The sequence below is a fragment of the Chenopodium album genome, chromosome 12 (genome assembly GCF_948465745.1).
Source record: "Chenopodium album chromosome 12, dcCheAlbu1.1, whole genome shotgun sequence".
Lineage (NCBI taxonomy): Eukaryota > Viridiplantae > Streptophyta > Magnoliopsida > Caryophyllales > Amaranthaceae > Chenopodium > Chenopodium album.
In genome coordinates this window covers 53,189,386-53,213,150 of record NC_137845.1, presented here as the reverse complement: position 1 = coordinate 53,213,150, position 23,765 = coordinate 53,189,386, and the positions used below count along the sequence as shown (strand labels likewise).

General features: G+C 34.5%; 2 protein-coding genes across 5 annotated transcripts; both read left to right on the top strand.

Moving 5' to 3' along the window:
• The first annotated feature begins 1,187 nt into the window (after nt 1-1,187).
• LOC145572617 (solute carrier family 40 member 1-like) lies at nt 1,188-7,637 on the top strand. The gene is made up of 8 exons (XM_081631576.1): nt 1,188-1,320; nt 4,364-4,514; nt 4,692-4,879; nt 5,194-5,661; nt 5,903-6,074; nt 6,264-6,401; nt 6,533-6,643; nt 7,327-7,637. Exons 1-8 carry the CDS (start codon nt 1,202-1,204, stop codon nt 7,474-7,476), a joined length of 1,497 nt encoding a protein of 498 aa, XP_081487702.1. The 5' UTR covers nt 1,188-1,201; the 3' UTR covers nt 7,477-7,637.
• A 2,834-nt stretch (nt 7,638-10,471) lies between these two features.
• On the top strand, nt 10,472-20,748 carry LOC145572616 (mitochondrial thiamine diphosphate carrier 2-like). 4 transcript variants are annotated; one of them, XM_081631575.1, is made up of 9 exons: nt 10,472-10,852; nt 11,233-11,292; nt 11,720-11,883; nt 12,842-12,958; nt 13,469-13,580; nt 14,588-14,715; nt 18,362-18,514; nt 19,456-19,602; nt 20,458-20,748. In XM_081631575.1, exons 3-9 carry the CDS (start codon nt 11,767-11,769, stop codon nt 20,680-20,682), a joined length of 999 nt encoding a protein of 332 aa, XP_081487701.1. In that variant the 5' UTR covers nt 10,472-10,852; nt 11,233-11,292; nt 11,720-11,766; the 3' UTR covers nt 20,683-20,748. The 4 variants fall into 4 exon arrangements, with proteins under 4 accessions (XP_081487701.1, XP_081487700.1, XP_081487698.1 ...); XM_081631574.1 differs by having other exon boundaries at nt 11,214-11,292; XM_081631572.1 differs by lacking the exon at nt 11,233-11,292 and having other exon boundaries at nt 11,764-11,883.
• The last annotated feature ends 3,017 nt before the right edge of the window (nt 20,749-23,765 follow it).

Sequence of the window (23,765 nt, the reverse complement as noted above, 5' to 3'; positions counted from 1 at the left end):
TTTTTGTCCTTTTTTAGGTAGTTTTGAATATAATATGATTTTTTTTTTTTATACTACCTCGGTTTTTTTTTTTTTTTTTTTTTTTTTTTTTTTTTTGAGGGGAAAGATGCGAGATTAGCTATTAATACCAAAGTTTGTTACATCACCAAAAGTATTGGCTGGGACATCACCAGCAGAATTAGAGTTATAGTTAATAAAGTTTGAGCATCGGTCACTTTCAAAAGCTACAGCATGGAGCAGGTAGATACAAAAAACTAATCTGATGCATTGTCTCCATGTTACATGTAGCATCTTTCGCAATAGAGTCTGCTACAGCATTTCCTCCTCGATCTTCAAAGAGCAATTCCAGATGGGGCAGCTCCCTTAGCAGGTCCCTGCATTTTAAGATTATGTTAGGAATGTTTTCCACAATTGTGGAAGCTTTGATCTCCTCTACTGCCCTTTTTGAGTCAGAGCTTAAAATTGCATATTGCCAGTTGTTATCCCTGATCCAACTCAGACTTAGCTCTAAGGCTTTTAGCTCAGCTTCATGACTAGAGGTTTTCAAAAAAAAAAAAAGCTTCATGACTAGAGGGGTGTAACCCTTCCACTTAAATCCCTGAATCCAGTTCCTTAGGTGATCTCTACATACCTCCGTTTCTTATTATGTGCAACAAAGGAATATTTTATATCTCACAAATAATACCCCTTTGTTGCATATAATAAGAAACGAAGGTAGTAAATAAAACTAAGAAAAGTTTTATAAGGGTTAATAAATTTACCAATTTTTTTTTAGGGGAGTTAATAAATTTACTTTTAATTACTAATAATTGAATTTTAGTCATTCAAAATGTGATTCTTTACCAATAAAGCGATTATTTTTATTTGAATTGGACCACTTTTATACATATTTGGGGTAACATTTATTCATTTTAAGGGTAATTTTCTATCACTTTAAAAGATCTTTATAATAGATGTACAATAATTATTGTACACCCGATTTTTTTAAAACTTTGGGTTGAAAAATACAATAATTCACCTAAGATTCTTACGGGATAAACCATAGATAAAAATACAAAGTAGTTGTTGAGGATTAAATGTCATCTTTGTACCCAACAAATCAACATCAATTTCATCCCACATTAAAAAAAAAATACCCCAAATTCAAATGTAAATATTTATACTTTGTACGAAACTGAGTACTAAGAAATCAAATTAAAACATGGGAGATGCAGAGTTAGAGGCGAGGAAGTGTTTAATTAACCCAGAAAATGATCCATTACCAACTTCTCTTTTAAGGTGTTTGTATGTTGGTCACTTCTTATCAAGATGGAGTGCTAGGTAACTTCTTTTACTACCTCCGTTACATATTATTTGCAACGATGTCACGAAAATATTTTCCGTAGTTTCATTAGAGTGTAGAGTAGAGTATTTATACAAGTAATTAGGGCTCAAGAAATAGGCCCGTTAACTATACAATATAAACACTAATTATAGGCCCTAACACCCCCCCTCAAGTTGGAGCATGCAAATCACAAATGCCCAACTTGCCAAGTAAATACATGAATTGACTTTTACTCAAAGCCTTGGTGAAAATATCCGCTAATTGGTCTGTTGTCTTCACATAAGACGGACTAATGATACCATCCTGAATCGCATCACGAAGATAATAACAATCAACCTCAATGTGCTTGGTACGCTCATGGAAAACCGGATTCTTCGCAATATACAAAGCAGATTGATTATCACAAAACAAACTCATAGCACGGGGATGGGAGACACCCAAACTCAGAAGAAGGGCCTTTAACCATTTCAACTCATCAGTGGTTTTAGACATTGAGCGGAATTCGGCCTCTGAAGAAGACTTGGCCACAGGACACTGTTTCTTAGTCTTCCAAGATATAGGAGAAGCACCAAGAAACACCAACCAGCCAGAGATAGAACGACGCGACAAGGGACAACCTGCCCAATCTGAATCACACCAACCTGTAATATGTAAATCACAATCTGAACTCAAAAGGATTCTCTGACCCGGACATCCCTTCAAGTACCGCACTGTACGAAGAGCCGCTTCCCAATGGTCCTGTCGCGGTTGTTGCATAAATTGAGACAAAATATGCACCGCGTATGCCAAATCCGGTCTAGTAAAAGACAAATAAATCAGACGGCCCACAAGCCGTCGATACTGCTCTGGATCAGAAAAGAAAGAGGACTCTGATTTCGCCAGAGTATGATTCTGCTCAATAGGAGTACCTGCCGGACGAGCACCTAGCAAACCAGACTCTGCAATAATATCAAGTGTATATTTCCGTTGACATAAAAATATGCCTTCCGGACTACGAGCAATCTCAACACCAAGAAAATACTTCAAAACACCCAAATCTTTCATATGAAAACAGTCACTCAAGTATGACTTGAATGTTAAAATCGCAGAAGAATCATTACCAGAAATTATCAAATCATCAACATACACCAGAACACTAAGTTGTATAGACCCAGATTGCAGAGTAAAAAGAGAATAGTCAGAGTACGATTGCACAAATCCGTACCTTTTCAGAGAGGCGGCCAATTTAGAATACCAACAACGAGGTGCTTGTCGAAGACCATACAACGACTTCAGAAGACGACACACCATACCAGGTTGAGAGCCATGAAACCCAGGGGGAAGCTTCATATAAACTTCCTCATCAAGATCGCCATGAAGAAATGCATTGTGAACATCCATCCGATGCAATTCCCAATTCTTCGCAGCAGCGACAACAAGAAAAGCACGAACAGTGACCATTTTAGCAACGGGAGCAAAAGTCTCATTGTAATCAATACCCTCAACCTGATGATTACCAAAGATAACAAGACGAGCCTTCAATCTCTCGAGTGTGCCATCAGAATTAAGTTTGACCTTGTAAACCCATCGACACCCAAGAGCTTTCTTACCCGGAGGTAATTTTTCCATTACCCATGTGCCATTGACAAATTAGCAGCATCATACTTATCAAATACCTCAGAGTGATTAGAAAAAAAAGTAGCAGCGTCATACTTATCAAATATCTCACCCAAAATTGGGGTAGTGGCGGCAGATCGAGGTAGAGTAGTAGCCAGAGAAGAAGAACGACCATATTTTTCAAGCCACCATTCGGGTAGCCCATGGACAAGAAAACAAGTGTCATAATCATGATCCGATCGATTGCAATGGGTACAAATTATTTGTGACTTAGCATTCACCATTGTTGATAGCAAGGTAGCAAGTCGACAATGTAGAATAGAAATTCAGAAGAATAATTCAAAAGAAAATTTCAGAAATTCAGCAAGATAGCGATGTAGCAATTCGACAATGTAGAGTAGTAGCAATTTAGAATAGAAATTTAGAAGAAAAAAATTCAGAAATTTAGAGTAGAATTTTAAGGTTTTTAGAGTATTTTGGCTCCGATACCATGTCACGAAAATATTTTCCGTAGTTTCATTAGAGTGTAGAGTAGAATATTTATACAAGTAATTAGGGCTCAAGAAATAGGCCCGTTAACTATACAATATAAACACTAATTATAGGCCCTAACAAACGATTAGACATTTTTTCTCTCTACTTTATGTCAAATCGTTGCAAATAATATGTAACGGAGGTAGTATTATTTTTATGTGATATATATTTTGTGGAATTTTTGGTAGAAAGGTAATCTTAGTTTTACTTCATTGATTCTGTGGAATTTTTATTCAACTTGAACTACTGGGTAGATGAAAGGACAATTATTTTTGAGCAATTTTGTAAAATGGATGTCTTTGAAAAAGGGTTTTAGTGCAAGTAATAATGAGGATATAAAGGTTTCTTTCTGTCAACATTGTTTTGTTATCTTTCTGTTTCTTTAGGGGTTTGGCTAAAGTTGTAAAGTAGGTACTAATGAACCTTTTTTATTCGTAAGTCTTCAATGATCTCCAAATTGTGTCATACTGTCATATAGCATCTGATATTTGATTGTGAATGAGCACTTCCCTTTTGGATATTATAGTGGTAACTCTAGGAGGATTAGTTCATCACAATACAGTCCAATCCACGAAAATCGATGCATCAAGTAATGTATGTAGTCGTTAGATAAGAGATCATGGTTGTTACATAAGCATGGATTTGGGTTTATGGTCTTAATTCTTGACATAACTTTTACAGGAACTGGGGCAAGTCATTCAGACAATGATTACTATGGGTTTTTTTTTATGTTAGTCTTTAGTCACTTTTTACCATCCTTTGTTTGGAGAAATTTTCTGATTGGTATTTCTAATCCTGGATACAATATATTCGCGGTTGTAACTGATGTTTTAAGTTTTAGCAATGTTCTGGTGATCATCCTTGGAACTATTGATTAATCTTTATATTTGGGTGAATTTTTATCTGCAGAATGTGGGAATTCTCTGTGGCTTTATATATGATTAACATCTGGCCAGACTCATTGCTTCTGACGGCTCTATATGGAGTTGTAGAATCAGCTTCTGTTGCGCTCTTTGGTCCTATTATTGGGGAATGGGTGAACACACTGAGTTATGTCAAGGTTTGTTCGATTCATCTTGTTCGTGCTCAATGATTTATTAGGTTAATAATAACAATTAGGAACTTACATGAAAAGGTAGAAAATAGTTGGCTTTAGAAACTTCAATTCAGTGCAATTTGCAACTTATTCATCCAATGCAGCAGAAATAAAATTTGTATCTTGCTTTTCTGCTTTCAGGTTCTTCAACTTTGGACACTGTCACAGAATCTGTCATTTATAGCTGCTGGAGTCGCAGTAATTGTTTTACTTGTCTACTCGAGTTTAAAGAGCATAATCTTTACATCACTTGTTTTGGTAACTTATGTCTCAGGAGCTGTTGCAGTGCTTTCAACCCTTGCAGGAACCATCTTGATTGAAAAAGAATGGTGAACAGAATTTATTTTTCAGAAGAGTGCATAACTACACTTCTCTTGTTTTTGCTAGCTTAGTAAGACAATCTTTATTATTACTTTTTCACCCATCAAAGTTGATTTAACATCATTTTAGATTTACTTAACAGTATAACACCCTTTAAAATATTAAAATTGCCTAATAACAGAGAAATTTATTCACTTGGCATATTCATACTTTTCAAACCTTCACTTGATGTGAACCAATTTTATTTTTCTGTGCTTTTAATTGCTTAATATTGCACTTATTGAACATCTTATCAATCAGTAATTCATCAAAATATATGCAGGGTTGTTGTGATGTCAGAAGACCAGCCGACTGGAGTATTAACAAAGTTAAATTCAGTTCTTAGAAGAATTGACCTGGTTTGCAAATTATGTGCTCCAGTGGTTTCTGGTTTTATTGTAAGCTTTGTATCATTGACAGCATCAGCTATATTTTTGGCCCTTTGGAATGTGGTATCCGTGTGTGTTGAATACTGGTTACTTAGCTCTGTATATGAGGGGATTCCGGCTCTACGTTTGAAAGATAGCAAAAGAAAGCAGAACCCATCTTCTGATCCTGAACCAAGCAAGTCTCTTTCTGAACAGAACTCCGACTTGCCTATTGAAAACAAAAACAACATTCCTTCTCCCGAAACCCGTGCATTTGGATGTTTTTCAATACTTCCTTGTCTCGGTGCTTGGAAAGTATACTTAAACCAAGAAGTGGTGCTTCCAGGCCTATCCTTGGCCTTGCTGTTTTTTACGGTACTCGGGTAGTTTAAGTTTCTATGGCTACTTTACACCCTGTTCATAAAATTACAGAAAGGTGTTTATGGCAGAAATCCTAAAACTGCTTCCAGAACTTTTCTAGACTTCTACTGTCAAGTGGTGATCAGCTGATCACCATGAACTCAATGAGTGAAGCATCTTTAACCTAACACTATTGATTGTCTTGGGTTTCAGTCTCACAGAGAGAAATTGAAAAAATGACATACTTTGTTGGTCTTCGTGCAGCTTTGGTTCTTTGATGACTGCTGTATTGGAATGGGAAGGCATACCTGCATATCAGATAGGTATAGCCCGAGGCATAAGTGCTATTGTAGGAATAACAGCAACCTTTACCTATCCAATTCTAGAGTCGAAAATTGCAACTCTTAGGACGGGACTTTGGTCCATTTGGTCTCAGGTATGAGTACCTTTTATAGAATTAAGAATACTTGCTGCCATATCTTCAATTTTAATTTTCTGTTTAAATTTGTTAAGTTACATATCATGTAGCACCATTCACCTGCTATGTCATATCACTGTTTCTACCTGAATTAGTAAGTTGGAAGCATGTTAATGTGCACTCATACAATAGTGATGCTTCATGCAGTGGTCACTTCTTCTTATATGTGTTGGTTCTACATGGGTCAAAAACAAGCTACCATCCGCATATATGTTAATGAGTGGCGTTGCAGCATCTCGTCTTGGATTATGGATGTTCGATTTAGCTGTCATCCAACAAATGCAGGTGAACAGGCAAAAAAATCTTTCTATTTAAGGGAATAAACAGGATCAGTCACTGCAGAATTTACCTGTTGTGGTTTCTGGCTCATGCTTTCTACTAGATAAGCACTACTTTATGCTGTTTTCACTTTTCAGGACCAAGTGCCAGCCTCTGATCGCTGTATTGTTGGAGGGGTCCAGAATTCCATCCAGTCTGCTATGGATTTGTTAGGTTATATCATGGGAGTAATTGTCTCTAATCCAGAGGTAACCGTGATTTCATCCATAGCTTTGTGCCTAAACTCTGATCAAACACAGAAATGTCTGTAGAACAAACTAAGTTAAAATAGAGTTCACCTCATTATGTGCTCCCACCATTTCCAAACACTTACGTGTCATTTAAGTTTTTCAAGCTATATCTTTAATGGTAATGATTAATGAAGTCTAAACTATATATGTTGATATAAATTATAAATTTAACTGTCTGTGTATGCTGCTCGAGTGGTCAATTGGTTTTAAAAATCAGTTTCACCATATTATCTTTTCATATATTTTGAGAGGCATTTGGATCAAACTTCTAACTCAAAAAACGAAAACTAACAAGGGGCATAGGCCTTCAGCTTAGTCATAGTCTCATATCACTTGTTAGTCTAAGGGCACCTAACTATTGTTCTGACATCGAGGTTTAATCACTTTCATGGATGTGAAAAGTGCTATGTCAGTGACCCAATTTTCATGGAGGTTATATCAGAAGTCATGCAATGTTCATACCATACATAACCAATGAATTGGACCATTAGCCAGGCTGTAGGCAGGGAATTTTCCCTTGCCCCTTGCCTCGGGTGCTCTAGGGTACATGGATTTTAATTGTGCTCACTGACTGTAAATCTAACACGGTAACAGCAACATTACTGAATTTGACTCCGTTGTGATTATGACTTGTTTTGCAGCACTTTTGGGTGTTGATATTGATATCCTTCGTAATAGTAACATCAGCTGCAATACTCTACACATTGCACATATGGCGTGTCCGGAAGCACTTATTTCACTTTGAGAAGCTATATGGATTAACTCAAAGATTTCTTGGATCATCCTCCTGAACTAATATTCTAGTTGGCCTTGTAAATTGTAATGAATAAATATCACATCATTAAGTGTTTTTTTTTTCTTTTATTTTTTTATATAGCTTCATAAATGGTTGGATAATAGAAATCTAATGTTTCTCCCTTTGCTCTTTTAAGGAAATTATTTGGTTATCAGATTTCCATGTCATTTGTTGAAAGGTTTAAAAGATCAAAAGGTCTGACGTGAAATCCATTTTGGTGTGCTAAAAAAGTAGTGATACAGCTACATTTTGCTTTGTAGGGGCTATTTTTATTTATCAAAGTCTCTTTTTAGTCATGGTATCAATATTACGAAGTATTTCAGCTGGGAGATACATTAGATATTTAGATAATTTTTATGTCATAGACACATGTATATTAATTTTTATTCCGTGTAATTATATGGCATATTTTGCTTGTTTGCACTCGTCTGCTAAATCTACATATTATGCACCCAAGTACACTGAGCATGCACATGCACACATTAAGAGACACGTGGTGCCACACTAGTGTAAAATGAGTTGTGGTTCCGAATGCATAAAACAGTTTGGTCGTATGCCCTCTTAAATTGATGACTAATGTCTAATGAAGTAATGAACTAATGATGCCTCTTGCTTTACCTCAGGAGGTATCTTATAAAACACAGCTTCTAATTTCCCTTTTGATTACCCACAGGATTTTTTTTCAAGAGTTATTCCATTTAATTTATAAATATAGATGGACCCGTGAAATATATATAGGCAACAAAAGTTGCTTGAACTTCGTCCAATTGAGTAAGTTGCATTATTTTAGGAGATAAGGATTGCAAATTGCCAAACTTTTTAATGTGCTCTCACATCTGGAGTTATTGTTTGAAACATGAAATATAGATCAGAGTACTTTGTGCTGTATTATATACTGAAGTATGCATTATGGTTCTATCCTATTCACTTTGTTTTAACTTATCTTTATATAATAAAGTTACGTAAGGATTAATAACTTCAAATGAGACAAGTTTATATTTTGATGAGAATTAATAATGTAAATCCAAGCTCCATTTACAAGTAGTATTACAACAAATATAAGTTCATGCATATTCTAATAAGATCATATAAGTTTACATAAAATTAGATAAATAAAACGCACATTTAGAATATTAAGTAATAGTTAATGTAAGGTACGTTTATTAATGTAAGACACTCATTTAACATGGGTAGTCTATGATTGTAATGTCTTGCTAGAAACCACTAATGGCCTATGGATTAGATTAGTGTTATAGGCCTAAATATGTCTTCCATGCTCCATTTAATGGGCCTACAAAGTCACACACATACAGTTTATGTTTAGTGAGTTAAACTAGTTAGTGATCAGGGCAATGTCCCGGCCCAGGCTTGTTTATCTTCATCACATTTAATTACGTACTTGACAAATAATTACATGCATTATGTCCTTTTTTAAATAAATAAAATAAATATAGTATTGTTTTCAAATTGTATGCACAAATAAATCATCAAACCAATATTCAACCACCGAGCATAAGTAATGAATAATGAAGAATTTTACACACACTAACTTTTAGAGTTTTGAGTGAACTTATAAAGAAAATCAACCAACGGCATCTCATATTAAAATATAGCAAATCCTACATATTACAGTACACAATTATCGAACCAAAATGCTACTTATAGCTTAAAACATATATAGGCCATAAGTAATTTGGGGTGATTTATTAAAAGTGTAAAAATATGAGTTAAGTATGCAAAATATATCCATTGCTTGTTCAGTAAGGTAGAGTAAACAAATACTTACCTAACTCAATACTGGCCCAGTAAAATGCTTTTCCAAGAGGTTTAGACCAGTGTATCATTTCCTTAGATAGTTAATTTATAGGGATAAATATATTGAATACATATCGGTTACATATATTACAAATTAAATGGGTCAAAGCAGTTTTAAAACATTTTAATTATTCAACTTTTCAATTGTGACCAAACTAAATACTAATAATGCTAGTACATTGGTTTGCAAGTAACACCTTCTCTATCTTTAAAGTTGAAATCAATACTTAATTGATCATTATTCTAAGGCGTAAATCAAGTACATTTAAATACAATAATTGCAAAAGTGACATGGAAAAAATTTAAAATGATGTGGCGAAATGACAAAAAAGAATTGATAAATGGCAAAATGGCACTCCTTGTCTTAGTGTTTTAATAATAATATAGATATAGATATAAGATGATTTAGTGATCCCATTAATATTAGGAATCATATTGTGCATGTTTGACATTTCTCAAAAATAAACTTGTTATGTGGTGTTCAAAATTCACTGGTTGAACAGAAGTAAAGAGATACTCATAACATAACATAGATATTGGTAATACCGGTAAAAAGGCAAGAAATCTGTTAGTGCCAGCAATTATCTTGTTAGGAAAGTCGTGGATGCACACAACAAATGTATCATTAATGCTTGATATGTTACACCCCTTTCATCCTTTTTACTTGCTTCATGACACTTTGTACATGGTTTTAATAAAGAGAAGAAAAAAAAATAGATGAGTGAGTATATGACCCAACTCAAAAGAAATTTGTACTAAAGATTTTTCAACAAATAAATTAAGACACCCGAAACAGGATAGTTATAGCAAGATAAGTTTAGTTGGTAAATTAAGTTTAGTTATCCCATTAATATTAGAAATCATATTGTGCATGTTTGACATTTCTCAAAAATAAACCAGTTATGTGTTGTTGAAAATTCATTGGTACGACAGAAGTAAATAGATACTCATAACATAGATATTGGTAAAACTGGTAAAGAGGCAACAAATCTGATAGCGCCAACAATTATCTTGTTAGTGGATACACATGACAAATGTATCATTAATGCTTGATAAGTTACACCCTTTCATCCTTTTTACTTGCTTCGTGACACTTTGTACATACATGGTAGTGAATATGTGATCCAACTCTAGAGAAATTTGCATTAAACATTTATCAACAAATAAATTAGGACACCCAAAATAGGATAGTTATAGCAAGATAAGATTAGTAGAATTAGTTGGTAAATTAAGTTAAAAAGCTTCTCAAACACTTGTAAAACTAGGTAGTGAAGTTATAGAAATTTTCTACAAAAAGAAACACATGTCAATGTTGTTGGTGATGTTTTAAGAGGCGGCAAAACAAGAAAATAAACAAACAACAAATTCCCATCATTTAATTTTACAAAATAAATAAATACATAAATACAACCCAAATTCTTCCTTTTATTAAAAAAATCTTCCTTTTTCATTTCTTTTCTTCTTCAATCCGGTACCCGCCTCCGCCGCCACCGCTTACCGGAGAAATTGGGCGGTGCCACCATGAATTCAACCTCCTCCCACCATTTAATTTCATGGTAATTACATTCTTTTATTTACTTTTTTAATTAAATTTCCTTTTAATTTGATGCTGTGTTTTCGAATTTGATTATGGAATCTGCTCAATTAGTACTTTTTTTTTTTTCTATAATTGCAACAATTTATGGATTATTTTTGGTAACTTCATATTTTTGTTTAGTTTTTTTTGTTCTAAATGGAGTAATTTTTTGGGTTTTTTGAATTAAATAAGTACACTAGCAATGTGTAAAAGGTTGGGAATTTTAAAGAAATTATTATTTTTGGTAATAATTCAATTTTAATTATATTTGAATAATTTGATTTCTGGGAAATAGCCCTTTAATCTGTTAATTAACGAGGACAAAAGGAATATATTTTTAGTGATTGTAGTGCATTGCAGCTTTGAAGGGTGTTACAAGAAAATAAATTGGGGGTACTGCTGAATTTAATTCTTTGGCGGGTATTTTCTCTCTCCTAAAAATAATCTGAATCATTATTGTTTGATTTTCTGTTAGTTATTGTTTGATTTTCTGTTAGTTTATTTAATTTAATTGGAAGTTGGTTAGGTGGGTATTTACATGTTAATGTTCTGAATTTTTTGTGGTATGTGAAAAGGCTGAAAACACAAGAACCCTAATTTTGGAGTGATTTGGGTTTTTTTTAGCATAAAGTAAATTTGTTGGGGCAAGCAAGAGTGTACAACCCTTTAAAGAGAAAATGAGGGTTTCTATTCTGTTTTTGTGATTACATTGATTGATTCTTAGTAGGTGATGCAATTGTACTTTAGAACATTTGATGCTCGGTTTTCTGTTCGTTATTTCATTGATAATCTGGAGTATCTAAGTTGCTCTAAGTGACTGGTGGATGTCTTGCATTCTGGTGTTCAGGCTTTCCAGTTGTTAGTTTAATCTGAGAAGTTTTTTTGGGAAAGGTGATGGAGGAGCCTAGTCAATTGAAACGAGCACTGATAGATGCGTCAGCAGGAGCCATCTCTGGTGCTATATCTCGCACTGTTACCTCGCCTCTGGATGTCATTAAGATCAGGTTTCAGGTAATCAGTTTATATATGTACAGATGTATTGTTTTGAAATACTTTTTTTATTGTTTTTGATTGATGTTGGTATTTTTGTTAGCATTGAAAGAATATGTTTTCAATAAAAACTCAAATCTTTGTAATCCTTGCTGTCACATGCTTAGTTTCTGGGAGTTTATATTTTCTTCAGCCCAGGATTTTAGATTGTGTGAAATACTTTAGTTGTGAAAATTTTTGGCCTATATAGTATTCCCCATAATAAGCTTTACTCAAACTAATGTTGATTTGAAGAGTTGAATGCAATTGTGCTGATGCCATGTAGGCACCTCTATGTTAAGTGGGGCAAAGGGAAGCGTCATTAACAAACACTTGAATAAACTATTTCATTAGTAAATGTGTACCAAGGACTTCCAATTCTTGGATTTCACAGTTTGCTGATGATCCTGCAAGAGAAGTCTGTAATTATTTGGTTTGCTTGGTATAATTAGGCTTGTAAAATGACTCTATACTCAATGTCTCTACTACTTACGGAGTATATTACAATTTTTAATGTGTCTAACTCTGGTATTAATATATTCCTATTCCTGTGTCCATTTTTACTGATCCAATAATTTGCCCTTCTTTTTCGCTTTAGAATTATTCCTTCTGTATCTGACAACTAAGAACCTGTATATACTTCGTATATGAATAGTTTATTCTACAACGACAAATGGATTTGTTGCTTTTATGTTCCACCAGGCATGAGAACGTGATGAGTAATACCGATATTTTAATTTCTCTTCTTTTGTTGGCTTATTGTGCCTAATTCTTTGTGGAATCAGAAGCAACAATTTCCCAGCTTTATGCTAGTTCTCTTGTTTTGTGTGATGTGTATCCATGCAATTGGGTCAGATATGACAACTGTGAACATGAATGCTGATTCTTTTCGGCTTTCTTTACTTGTTAAACATATTTATTAAGCATCTATTTTTCACAGGTACAACTGGAACCAACAACTTCATGGGCATTGCTTCACAAAAACATGTATGGACCGTCAAAGTACACTGGAATGTTACAGGCAGCTAAAGACATCTTAAGAGAAGAAGGACCACGGGTATGAACATGATCATCTCTTGTTGCATGATGAATTTCTTATAAGACTGTTGTCCTAATTTTACGCTTAAAACGTGTGGAATAGAGAGCTAGAAAGTTTTAAAGATGCCTTTGATAATGATGCCTGTGGTCTTAGGAACAAATGTCTCAACTAGAAAACCATATTGTATTACATGATAATATATCTTTTTAAGTTATTGAACATACTATCGGAGTTTCTCTTCTTTTCGTTATCTCTTCTCCATTTGTAGAAACGGAGATTATGAGAATGTGGGATATGTTAGCCTAATTTGACTAATTATATGATCATAGGTTATCAAGTTTTGACATCTTCATAGGGTTGCTTCTTGAATTTTAAGATCTCAGTAGTAATCGATTGTCCTTTTTTTTGTTGGAAGTGGTGATCTAGGTTACAGCACAAAGTTCTCTCTGTACTTTCGTTACTTATGTTTGTCCAGTCTGCTTGGGTCCACTTGTTGAAAATTAATTGTAATTTTGTTGATTACTGTAGGGTTTTTGGCGTGGGAATGTCCCAGCTTTGCTCATGGTTATGCCATATACATCCATACAATTCACAGTCTTGCACAAGTTTAAGACATATATGTCTGGCTCTTCCAAGGCAGGTTTGTTTGCATCTACTCATATATGATATTTTTCTTTTAAAGTCTGCAGTCAATGCATGACACTGACAAAGCGTTATATCTGAGCTTTGCTAGATCATAATCTAGAAAATGGTATTTATGTTGCTTAAAAATCAAGTTTTTAATGGGATTGTTGCTAAGAATAGATTGTTTTCAGGGGTTTTTAGAGTATGCTACTGTAATGCTCTTGTATCTGCAATTCTCATTACTAAGGTTGTTTGTATTGTTATGAAATGCAAAATAAATGCTTAGCTAATTTCAGTATGGAGTGTGTAATTTTCTTTGTGGATTTCTTATTAAATCTAATCAAGTGGCTTTCATTTTTTTAACTCTTGTGTTAGAAAGTCCTTTGCTTAAACATTCTTCTATAGAGCACTATTGGCCCTTGCTTATGGCAGGACTGAGGAATCAGTTGTTCATAACCTTACCCCTGTGATTAGAGAGAAGCTTTTACCTTGGGGCTTAATCTTAGACCTTTTTTTTTTGGTTTTTAAAGCTTAAGGGGGGCAGAGTCCCTACAAGATGAAATCTCAAATAAAAAAAATAAACTAACAAACTAAAATATCTTAAAGAGATCAAGCAGGAACTATTCTTGACATCTCCACTCCGACTATATCTTCATGGAGGATACGACCCAAATCTAGAGGTGGAATTTGGATAAGTTCATTTGTGATATTCCTTTTTTTTCTCTTATTAGCCTATTAACTCAGATAAGTCTTAGACTTTTGGTGGGAAGGTATAATTAGCCTATTACTTGCTACTCTGTAGTCCGTATAGCTTTTCATTTTCTCTTGTCATTTTTAATGGAATGGCATTGTTCTTTAATGTCGATAGTAGGCTAAAAATATTGTATGTTTTTATTTGTGATGTGAAGTACCACTTTGAAGCCATTTTCAGATTCTACCTTTATGTTCGGAGCTGCTTAAATATTCTAGTCAATCATGACATCTTAGAATGCGTGGCTTACTGTTGTCTTTTCTGATATGCAGAAGACCACATCCATCTGAGTCCTTACTTATCCTATATAAGCGGGGCTGTTGCAGGTTGTGCAGCCACTGTTGGATCATATCCATTTGATCTTGTACGCACCATATTAGCTTCACAGGGTGAGCCAAAGGTATTTTTATTGTTGATAAGAATGTTTTCTCTCTTTTTTTTCTTTTTCCTTTTCTTTTTTTTTTTTTAATTATCAAATTGGCTTCATTTTTTTTTTTTTTCCCCCCCTTTTATTTACATGTATTCAGACAACACAAAAAATTCAGGTCTAGAAAAGTCTACAAAAACCTTCTTTGCCTTTTACTGTTGGAGTTCATTCTATGAAAAAGGGTTCACTCCACTCGGATCATTGTCCTTCTGCATGTAGCCTTTGAGATTAATTGGTCTGCTTGTTATTATTTACATATGAAATGTGTGCTGTGATTTATGTCACTTCAGTGTTCTCAATATTAATATTTGCATCAGAGTGTACTATTGTAGGATTAAGATCAAATGGAAGAATTTCTAAGGTCTTAAAGACTCACCAAAAATGTTGATAGTGATGTGGTATAATTCTTGTATAACACATTCTTACAATAACATGATATATGAGGTCTTTAAGATTATACAACTAACACATTCTTTGCAACAGATATGTTTGAGATCTATGAGATTATGTATCAACTTTCGCCTTTTTTGTGGCACTAATTGCGACCATTTTATCTTGAGATAAATCGTATTGATAATTATTTTCAATTTTAGCCAGTTTTTCCATTGGCTCAGCCCAGAATTCAGAAGTTTTCTAGTCTTTAGCTCGGGATGAGCTATTCCTTGGGTTTCACAAAGATCTTTTATTTCATTTTTAAGAAATAAAGATATTCCTCGATACTGAAGGACCGATTTTAATCCATATAAGTTCAAAATTTTGGCTTGGGATAATTTGTAAAATACATAAGCTTGTGACAACAAAGAAAAATCCGAAGGAATCTTCGAATTCTTATTACTAATATTATTATTAGTACTAACAAAATGTAAAATCCTTTGTTTATAGTCCAAATAAACTGAATTTTTTTTAGCCTCATATATTTGCAGTGTTGTTCACATTAGGATCGTAGCTAAGAATTTAATATTGCCTCGAAAATTGCTTATATAAAAGATTTACATGAATGACATATGTACAGTAGTAATTTCAGCAAGGTAATATAAAAATGTTCATATACCCTGCGTATAACATGTAAATTGCTTTTTATTTTAGCCTATTGTTGTAGAGTCAAATTGTAATTTCATTAATATTCTAACATTTCAATTCTGATTATTTTGAGTTTGTTCAATTGAAAGATCCTGAGACATTAAGGTCATAATAAATATTAGGAATTATTGCCTTTATTTAGATCATAGAATGTGAATCACAAGATGTGGACCAGGATTTCCTCAAACTGAAGGTTGTTGAGGTACAGTTGCTATATTATTGCAAAATATGTTGGTAATGTTGCAACTTGAGAGGCTGCAATAGTACAATGTGTTAGTTGTTTTATACTATGTATCTGTCACTTAAACGTTGCTACAAGTGGCTGGTGTGGTAGTGTAGGAACACATCCTAATGTCGAGGCTGCAATAGTACAATGTGTTAGTTGTTTTATACTATGTATCTGTCACTTAAACGTTGCTACAAGTGGCTGGTGTGGTAGCGTAGGAACACATCCTAATGTCAAATATGTCAAGACTTAAAAATTAGGAAGTGGAAGACTTTCCTATAATTTTTGGTGTAGGGACTTCACATTCATTTTCATCTGTGCTTTTCTTATAACACATACATACAATTACACACTTGAGATTTGCTTTTTCTTGCAAAAATAAAGACGTAAGTCCATTTGTGAGCATATATCACAATTTTTTTTCCTCATACGGTCTAAAGATGGCACTAGGCCAAGATGGCCCGATGCAAAGCACGGCACACAACTGTGCTTGCTGGCCTAGCCCACTTTTTTTTGGGAGAAGCACACCATAGCCCTATCTGGGTGACCCTTTCGAATATCTCAGCATAGCACATAGCGAGTAGGCTCAGCTGTGGCCCAGGCCTAACCAAGCCTGATGTAGGCCCAGTCCACATCCAATTTTTAATCTTATCCTTCCCTTTTTACGTTTCATATTCCATGTATATGCTTTTACCATATAGAAACACATCATGTCAATTATGCCAAGACTCAATTTTTTGGATTTGGAATTCTTTTCTAAAATTGGATATGAGTGCAGGGACTCTACATTCACTTATCAATGTTTTCGTTTGTGCTTTTCACATACCTATACATATTATTGCACAAACACTATAGACTTGTTTTCTTTTTCTTGTTAATATGATCTCAAGCCTGCCCATTTGTGAGCATATATCACAATTATTATTTTCTTTACCTCTATCATTTACATTTTTTTCCATTTAATTTCCATGTATTTAAGGTGATTGGAATTGAAGTGTAAATCAGGGCATGAGGCAAAATGAAGGGTTAAAACGTACTTTCATGTCATGCGATGGTGTAATCATGCCGTCTATTTTCATCTATTGCTTTGATTTTATCCTCTATTATCTAGTCATTGATTTCCCTAGCATTAGTGGTGGGTATTACTGCATCTTTTAATTGTTGGTCATAATTTCTCTGTTTAACCTTGTTCCTCTGGTTACTATTCCTGTCCATTTTCGAACAAATATTCTTATAGTCCATCATTTCTCTACACATCTAATGTGTAATCATACTTAAGACCTATTAGAATTGTTATTGGTCATTCCTGAATCTTCTTAATATTGAGTGTTCCGTCAACTAGGATTATCATTATTATTTGTCGCTAGGAATATCCTGTTGGTTGGCCATTTCATTCACAATTATCTTTCTTGATATCAAATATAGACTGAATAGTGTTAATGACTTAGGGGTCGTTTGGTTGGCATGGGTAAACAGAATGGAATGAACAAAGGGAAAGAGAATGAAATGAAAATTCCTCAAATTTCCTGGGAATGAAGCCACCGATCCTACCACCACACAACAACCTATCTCTTCACTTCCTACCTTTTCCAACCACCATCGAGCCATCTCACCATGCGCCGCACCTCCCCCACCACCGCCGCGCCTCCCCAGGTCCTCGCCGCCCCTCCCCTCCTCCCGCAAAACTCTCCCCTTCCCTGAAAAACATCCCACAACCCCGTAAACCCTAGAAACCCCTCCCTATCCCTGTAAATCCGTCGCGAGTTGTGGGATGTTTTTGCGGGGGAGGGGAGAGTTTTGCGGCGAGGGTCGGGGGAGAGGAGGCGATGGTCAAGGGAGGGGTGGTGGTGGTCTGGTATGAAGGTGGGCTGGTTTTCCGGTGGTGTTGGTAGGTAGGAAGGTGGTGGTGTGACGGTGGCTAGGGAATGGGAATGGAAATACCTAGGGGGGGGTGGGAAATGAACTTGGAAGGATTTGGGGGAATGGAGGGGGTAAAGGGAATGGGAAAAATCAGCTCACAAACAGCAATAAAGGGAATCAAGGTGGTTGATTCCCTTTTCCTTTGATGAGTACCCCCAACCAAACGACCCCTTAATGTATTAATGAATATTGGTTTCTCTCACTATTGAGTTGGAGGTTAGTGTGAATTTGTTGACCAATTTGCCTTAGATATTGGGGATGTCATAGAGGACAAGTTAAACAGAAAGTAGAACCATGAAAGAAACATATTTATATTTATTTCATAGATTTATGTTTTCTAGTTTGTTGATCACTTTTCGATACATTAAAAAATTAGTGATCTTTATTTGGTAGGTATACCCCAACATGAGGGCTGCATTTGTAGGTCTTCTTAACAGACGTGGTTTGCGAGGACTGTATGCTGGTTTGTCACCTACACTAGTTGAAATAGTTCCTTATGCAGGCCTTCAATTTGGCACTTATGACACTTTCAAGCGTTGGACTACGGTATGAGTTTTTTTGCTATTTGCTTGTTTTTTCAACTCTTCAAATTGTCATATATAACCTGCTTGATGCTTTGGATGAACTGTATGATGTATTATTGGATAATGTAGTCATCATTTCTAACTGCCACAGAGCTTAGATATGTTTAAAATACTGAGTCAATTCTAGATTTCACTTAATGTGATTATCACTTGTGTGATTCCAGTTTGAATATAATATTTTTCAATTATTTTACTCCCTCTGTCCCCAAAACTTCGACCCTTTTGGCCTAATTTTAGTCCCAAAATGATCGACCCATTTGCATTAGAATACCCACCAATTTACAACAATATTTGTGCAAAAATTAGCTTCCCCATATAAAATTTTGTTTTTTCATGTATTTTTAATACTTTCTCTCTTTACTCTTTTACAAACCCCATGTAAATTTATCTTTCCAACATGTTTTTAATTCTTTTTATTTAATTTTCTTAATAACCGCAAAATCAACCCAAAAGGGTCAAAGTTTTGGAGACGGAGGGAGTAGCCAATGTTGAGATTTACCATCATCTTCATCAGTAATTTTTGCTCCCAATTTCCCATAATGAAAAGTATGTTCCTTGCCAATTTTACGAAACTGAACTGACTAAATAGGTTCCTAAGATCTTTGAAGAAAAGTCGTCTCTTTTGTAAGTTTCTTAAATTTTTGATGTATTGCTGTCTACTCTATTAGTTACAGGAGAACTGTTAGGTCAAAAATGTCTTTCTAGAAACATCATATTACTCCCCTTTGCCCATAAAATAGGGTATTGCTTGACTTCAGATTTTGAGTGCAACCTATGATTTTTTGTTGAAGTTATATACAAGCTAGGAAAAGAAATCTTACCATGGCTATTTGAATGGATATAATTTTTGTTGTCAAGAGTATCATCTCTCATTTTTATGTTTCATGGACTAATCTCGTGTAGGCCTGGAACCAAGTAAGATATTCTGGAGGACACGCCAGCAGCGACGATACCCTTTCAAGCTTCCAGCTTTTCCTTTGTGGATTAGCAGCTGGTACATGTGCTAAGGCTGTCTGCCACCCATTGGATGTCATCAAAAAGAGATTCCAGGTAAAACATTTGGCTTTATAACATTAAATTGTTGTAATATGAATTTGTGAAGGGCAGAATTATTACACTCCCAACTTCTTATACGGCGATCATTTTTTTGTTTTCTGTGAATAAGGATGACTTCTACTCAGTTCGTTTTGTTTTCTTTGAACTGTAACTTTTTTTATGGGAGCAGTTCGATGCTGACCTTTGATATCCAATTCACAGATCTATATTCTATATCTACCTGTTGAGTTTTCATTATTATTTTGCAAAGTTAGTGTTCTCATTGTTTAGAACATGAGAACTGAGATGACGCAGTCATTTCTCAGCTGAGTGATCTTTTTAAATAGATATTTTCTTTTCTTTTATAGTTGCCTCTTCGTTAGGAATAATACTATGGGGAAAATGGGCCATAAGGCCCTTAACTTAAAGGCACCCATTTATATATAGCTCACTAGAATTAGCTCAGGTTACCTATTATAGGGCCTGCTGCTGTATTGTTAAAATATAAGCCTTTTTTGTTTTCTTCATTGTCCTGTAGTTTTGAATTACTCTGCCTTCTGACTGTGCTGTTATTGAAGTGGTTGCTCTTCAATGTCTAAAATACTTCATAAATGTTTAGGGATTGGTTTAAGTAATTTGATTGAATGTGGCAGTAAAGGCACCTCGGCTTCTCTAATAGTGGGACTTCCACAAATGTTATTACTGGGGTGCGTCATGGTGGTCACATCCTATTCCTAAATTCAGCCACAAACACAGCCTTTTTCTCATCCAGTATTCAGATGGAAATAATACTCATATAGTCATATTATAGATATTTCAACATAATGAAACTACTTTGATTATGATCTTTTGTGGACTGTTAATGTGTAGGTTGAAGGATTGCAACGAGATGTACGATATGGAGCTAGAGTTGAGCAAGGTGCCTACAAGAGCATGTATGATGCCCTCATGCGAATCTTGCAAGCCGAAGGCTGGGGTGGTCTATACAAAGGCATTGTACCCTCCATTGTGAAAGCAGCACCTGCTGGTGCTGTTACTTTTGTGGCCTACGAATATTCATCTGAGTGGTTGGAGTCCATATTAACAGACAACTAATCAATTTTATTCACTTTACTTTAATCCATTGAGGTCTTTTGATTTTTTTTTCTTCTTACCTTTCAACCTATAATTTTGTTTTTATTTTTTTCATGTATACAAGGAAGGCTGGTGTGTTGTCGAAGTGCACACAAAATTAAACCTTATCACCTTAACAAATAGCTAGGGCAAGTAAGAGTCGATCCCACGAGGAAAGTACGTCTAAAGTAACAAGTCACCAGATCCAAGTTCCACAAGAGTAACACGATTTGGAGGGGTGTTGATATGAGAAATCTAATCTAAAATAACTAAAGATATAATAATAAAAGGAGTTATAATTAAAGAACAAACAATCAATGGAGAAAACACTCAGTAGATAATCAGATTCCAGCCATGGAACTTTGTAAAATCATCGACACATTAATTAACCCTTTAGGAACAACTTGAGTTATGGAACAAGTTCCTCTGTTTCCCCTTATTAATGGTTAGATTCGATACGACTTTCACTAACCCTAACCAACAAATAACCCCTATACTACGAGCAAGGAATTTAACGTGTTGACAGCAGTAGAAACTAGGAAAACATCAAGCCAAGACAACCACAACACTCCGGAACTTACGTGATTTGGCCTCGATCAAGAATTACTTTTCAATTAATAGAGTGGAACGTCCTCCTCTATAATTGTCTGCTACTTTATTAACATTCCCAAGCAATTACGGACTTAGTAGTATTAATTAGCAATAGAAATCAGACTCGAACAAATAGTTGCGCACCTACTTATAAGAAATCATCATTCATGTGAACAAAACAGTAATTCAAGAATATTCCAAAACATTAATTAATTATCATTAAAACCAAAATAAATTGTCTCAATTACTGATTACATGGCCTCCTCTAACTACTACCGAGCATAAAGAACTACTCACTCATGTTACAGAACAATGAAGAAGGGTTTTTGGAGAAAAACATGTCGAGTTCCTCTAGGTGGTTTCTTCTACGTGAACACAAGGGAGATATGAATGAATAATGGATGGTTACTGGACGACTAACTCTGGGGTTTTTATAGAATTATGATAGAATTATTCCCCAAGAGAAATCCCTAAAAATATGAAAGATAAATCCAAGATAAGGAAAGTAGTTAGATAGAATCTGTGAAATTCTATCTTTTGCCAAATCTTTTCCTAAATGATAAGATCTTCTTGTTATCAAATATATCTTCCTTCCAGCTGTAAATATTCAAGAATTATCCTCCAAGTAACCAAATATCACGCTGCAATGAATCTGGACATTTCTCGGACTGCCAGTAAGTTCCTTTGCGTCAGCGTCAGTCTTCTAGTTCCTCCGAAGGAACTCAGCATATGTTCATTCGCATTTGACATTGGCTCTTTTATTCTGTTCATCTTTTTATCATCCAAAATGGCTCAATAACCTATCAAAACACACAATGAGGAAATAAATCACAAAATACCAAAAACTTAGATAAAAGCACAAAAATGCTAGAGGAACTAACCTAAAATCTAGGGAACATGACCATAAAATGGTGTCACAAATGACACTCATCAAAGGCCCTGAAAAAGATGTAAGGGTCTATTTTTCACAGCATTTACCAATTCTTTTGTCATAGGCACCCCACAATTTGGGATTTTAATCCTATGCAAAGTGAAATCATGCAATGCTCGAAGGTAGTGTTATATGGCTTCTACATGTAAGGCGGCATTTGCATAGATGACAATGCCTGTATGTGTGGAAGCCATGTGATACTATGTTGTGGGACTGCAAGGGTTCTCACTGCTGCAGAAGAATGTAATCCTGTCATATATGGTGGGTAGTACGTGTAAAAGAGAACATATAAAGAGGGGACAGATTTTAACAAGCTTAGCTTGGAGCCTCTTTTGACTGATTGATTTTTGTACAATTGGCGCGGCTATTACTATTGGTGATGTATAATGTTAATCTTGATTGATGAATACATGTAAACATCTATTGTTTTTCATGGCTGCAACAGAATTATAGTTTATTTGTTGATACTTTATCTAATGTGCCCACTAATTTTAATTCTGGATTTTGTATCTAAATCTTGACTTAATAGTCTTGCGATTTTAAAATACATAGGGAAATATATTATGGCAATCGTGAATAGAGAATAGAACGTTGTGTCTTACGGTGTGCCGAAATCATTTTTCAATATATGGTGATGTTGCCGATGTGGTAGTGGACTAGTGGTTAATGGTATTTTTTTTTTTTATTTATTTATTTATTTTTTTTTATTATTTTTTTTTTTTGACAAATTAGTGGTTAATGGTTGAAATGTCTTGTTTGTGTTTTGAGGACTTTATTGTACACATTTCTGATTTCTATTATGCTTAAATCAAGCTTAGTTTAATATTAAGCATAATATCTAAGCATAACACTTTTACATAGTTTAATATCTAACATGATTTATATTCGTGTTAGATATTAAATTGGGAGATACATGATGTTATGCTTAAATCATGTTAGATATTAAACATAATACATAGATATTCGTGTTAGACTGTTATGCTTAAATCAAGCTTAGTTTAATATTAAGCATAATAGTCTTCTAGTTTAAGCTTCTAGTTTAATACACCTCTTAACCCCAGTGGCCAGCTTGATTTAAGCATAATAGTCTTCTAGTTTAAGCCTAAATTATTGAGTTTTTTTTTTTTTTTTTTTTTTTTTTTTTTTTTTTTTTTTTTATGTTGATGAATTTAGTTGTCACATTATCGGTTCAATTCTTATTTCATACTATCAAGTATCAGTACAACTATGTAAAAGTGTTACAAAATTGTACTTAAAAAATTTACTCAACGATCAATATAAAGTGACAAAGTAGATGTTTTTAAGATAAAAATTGTGTACTTAGGGCCTGTTCACATTTACTTAATTTCAGTTCAGTTCAACTCCAATCAGATTAGTTCAGTTCAGCTCCTAATTTCCATCTCTCATAAAATATTCATTTCAGCTATGTTCAGTTCAGTAAAGTTCAGCTCCAATCAGTTCAGTTCAACTCAGTTTAATAAATGTAAACAGGCTCTTAATCTGTATTTATCTACAATTTTAATCATGTCTCTAATCATCAATT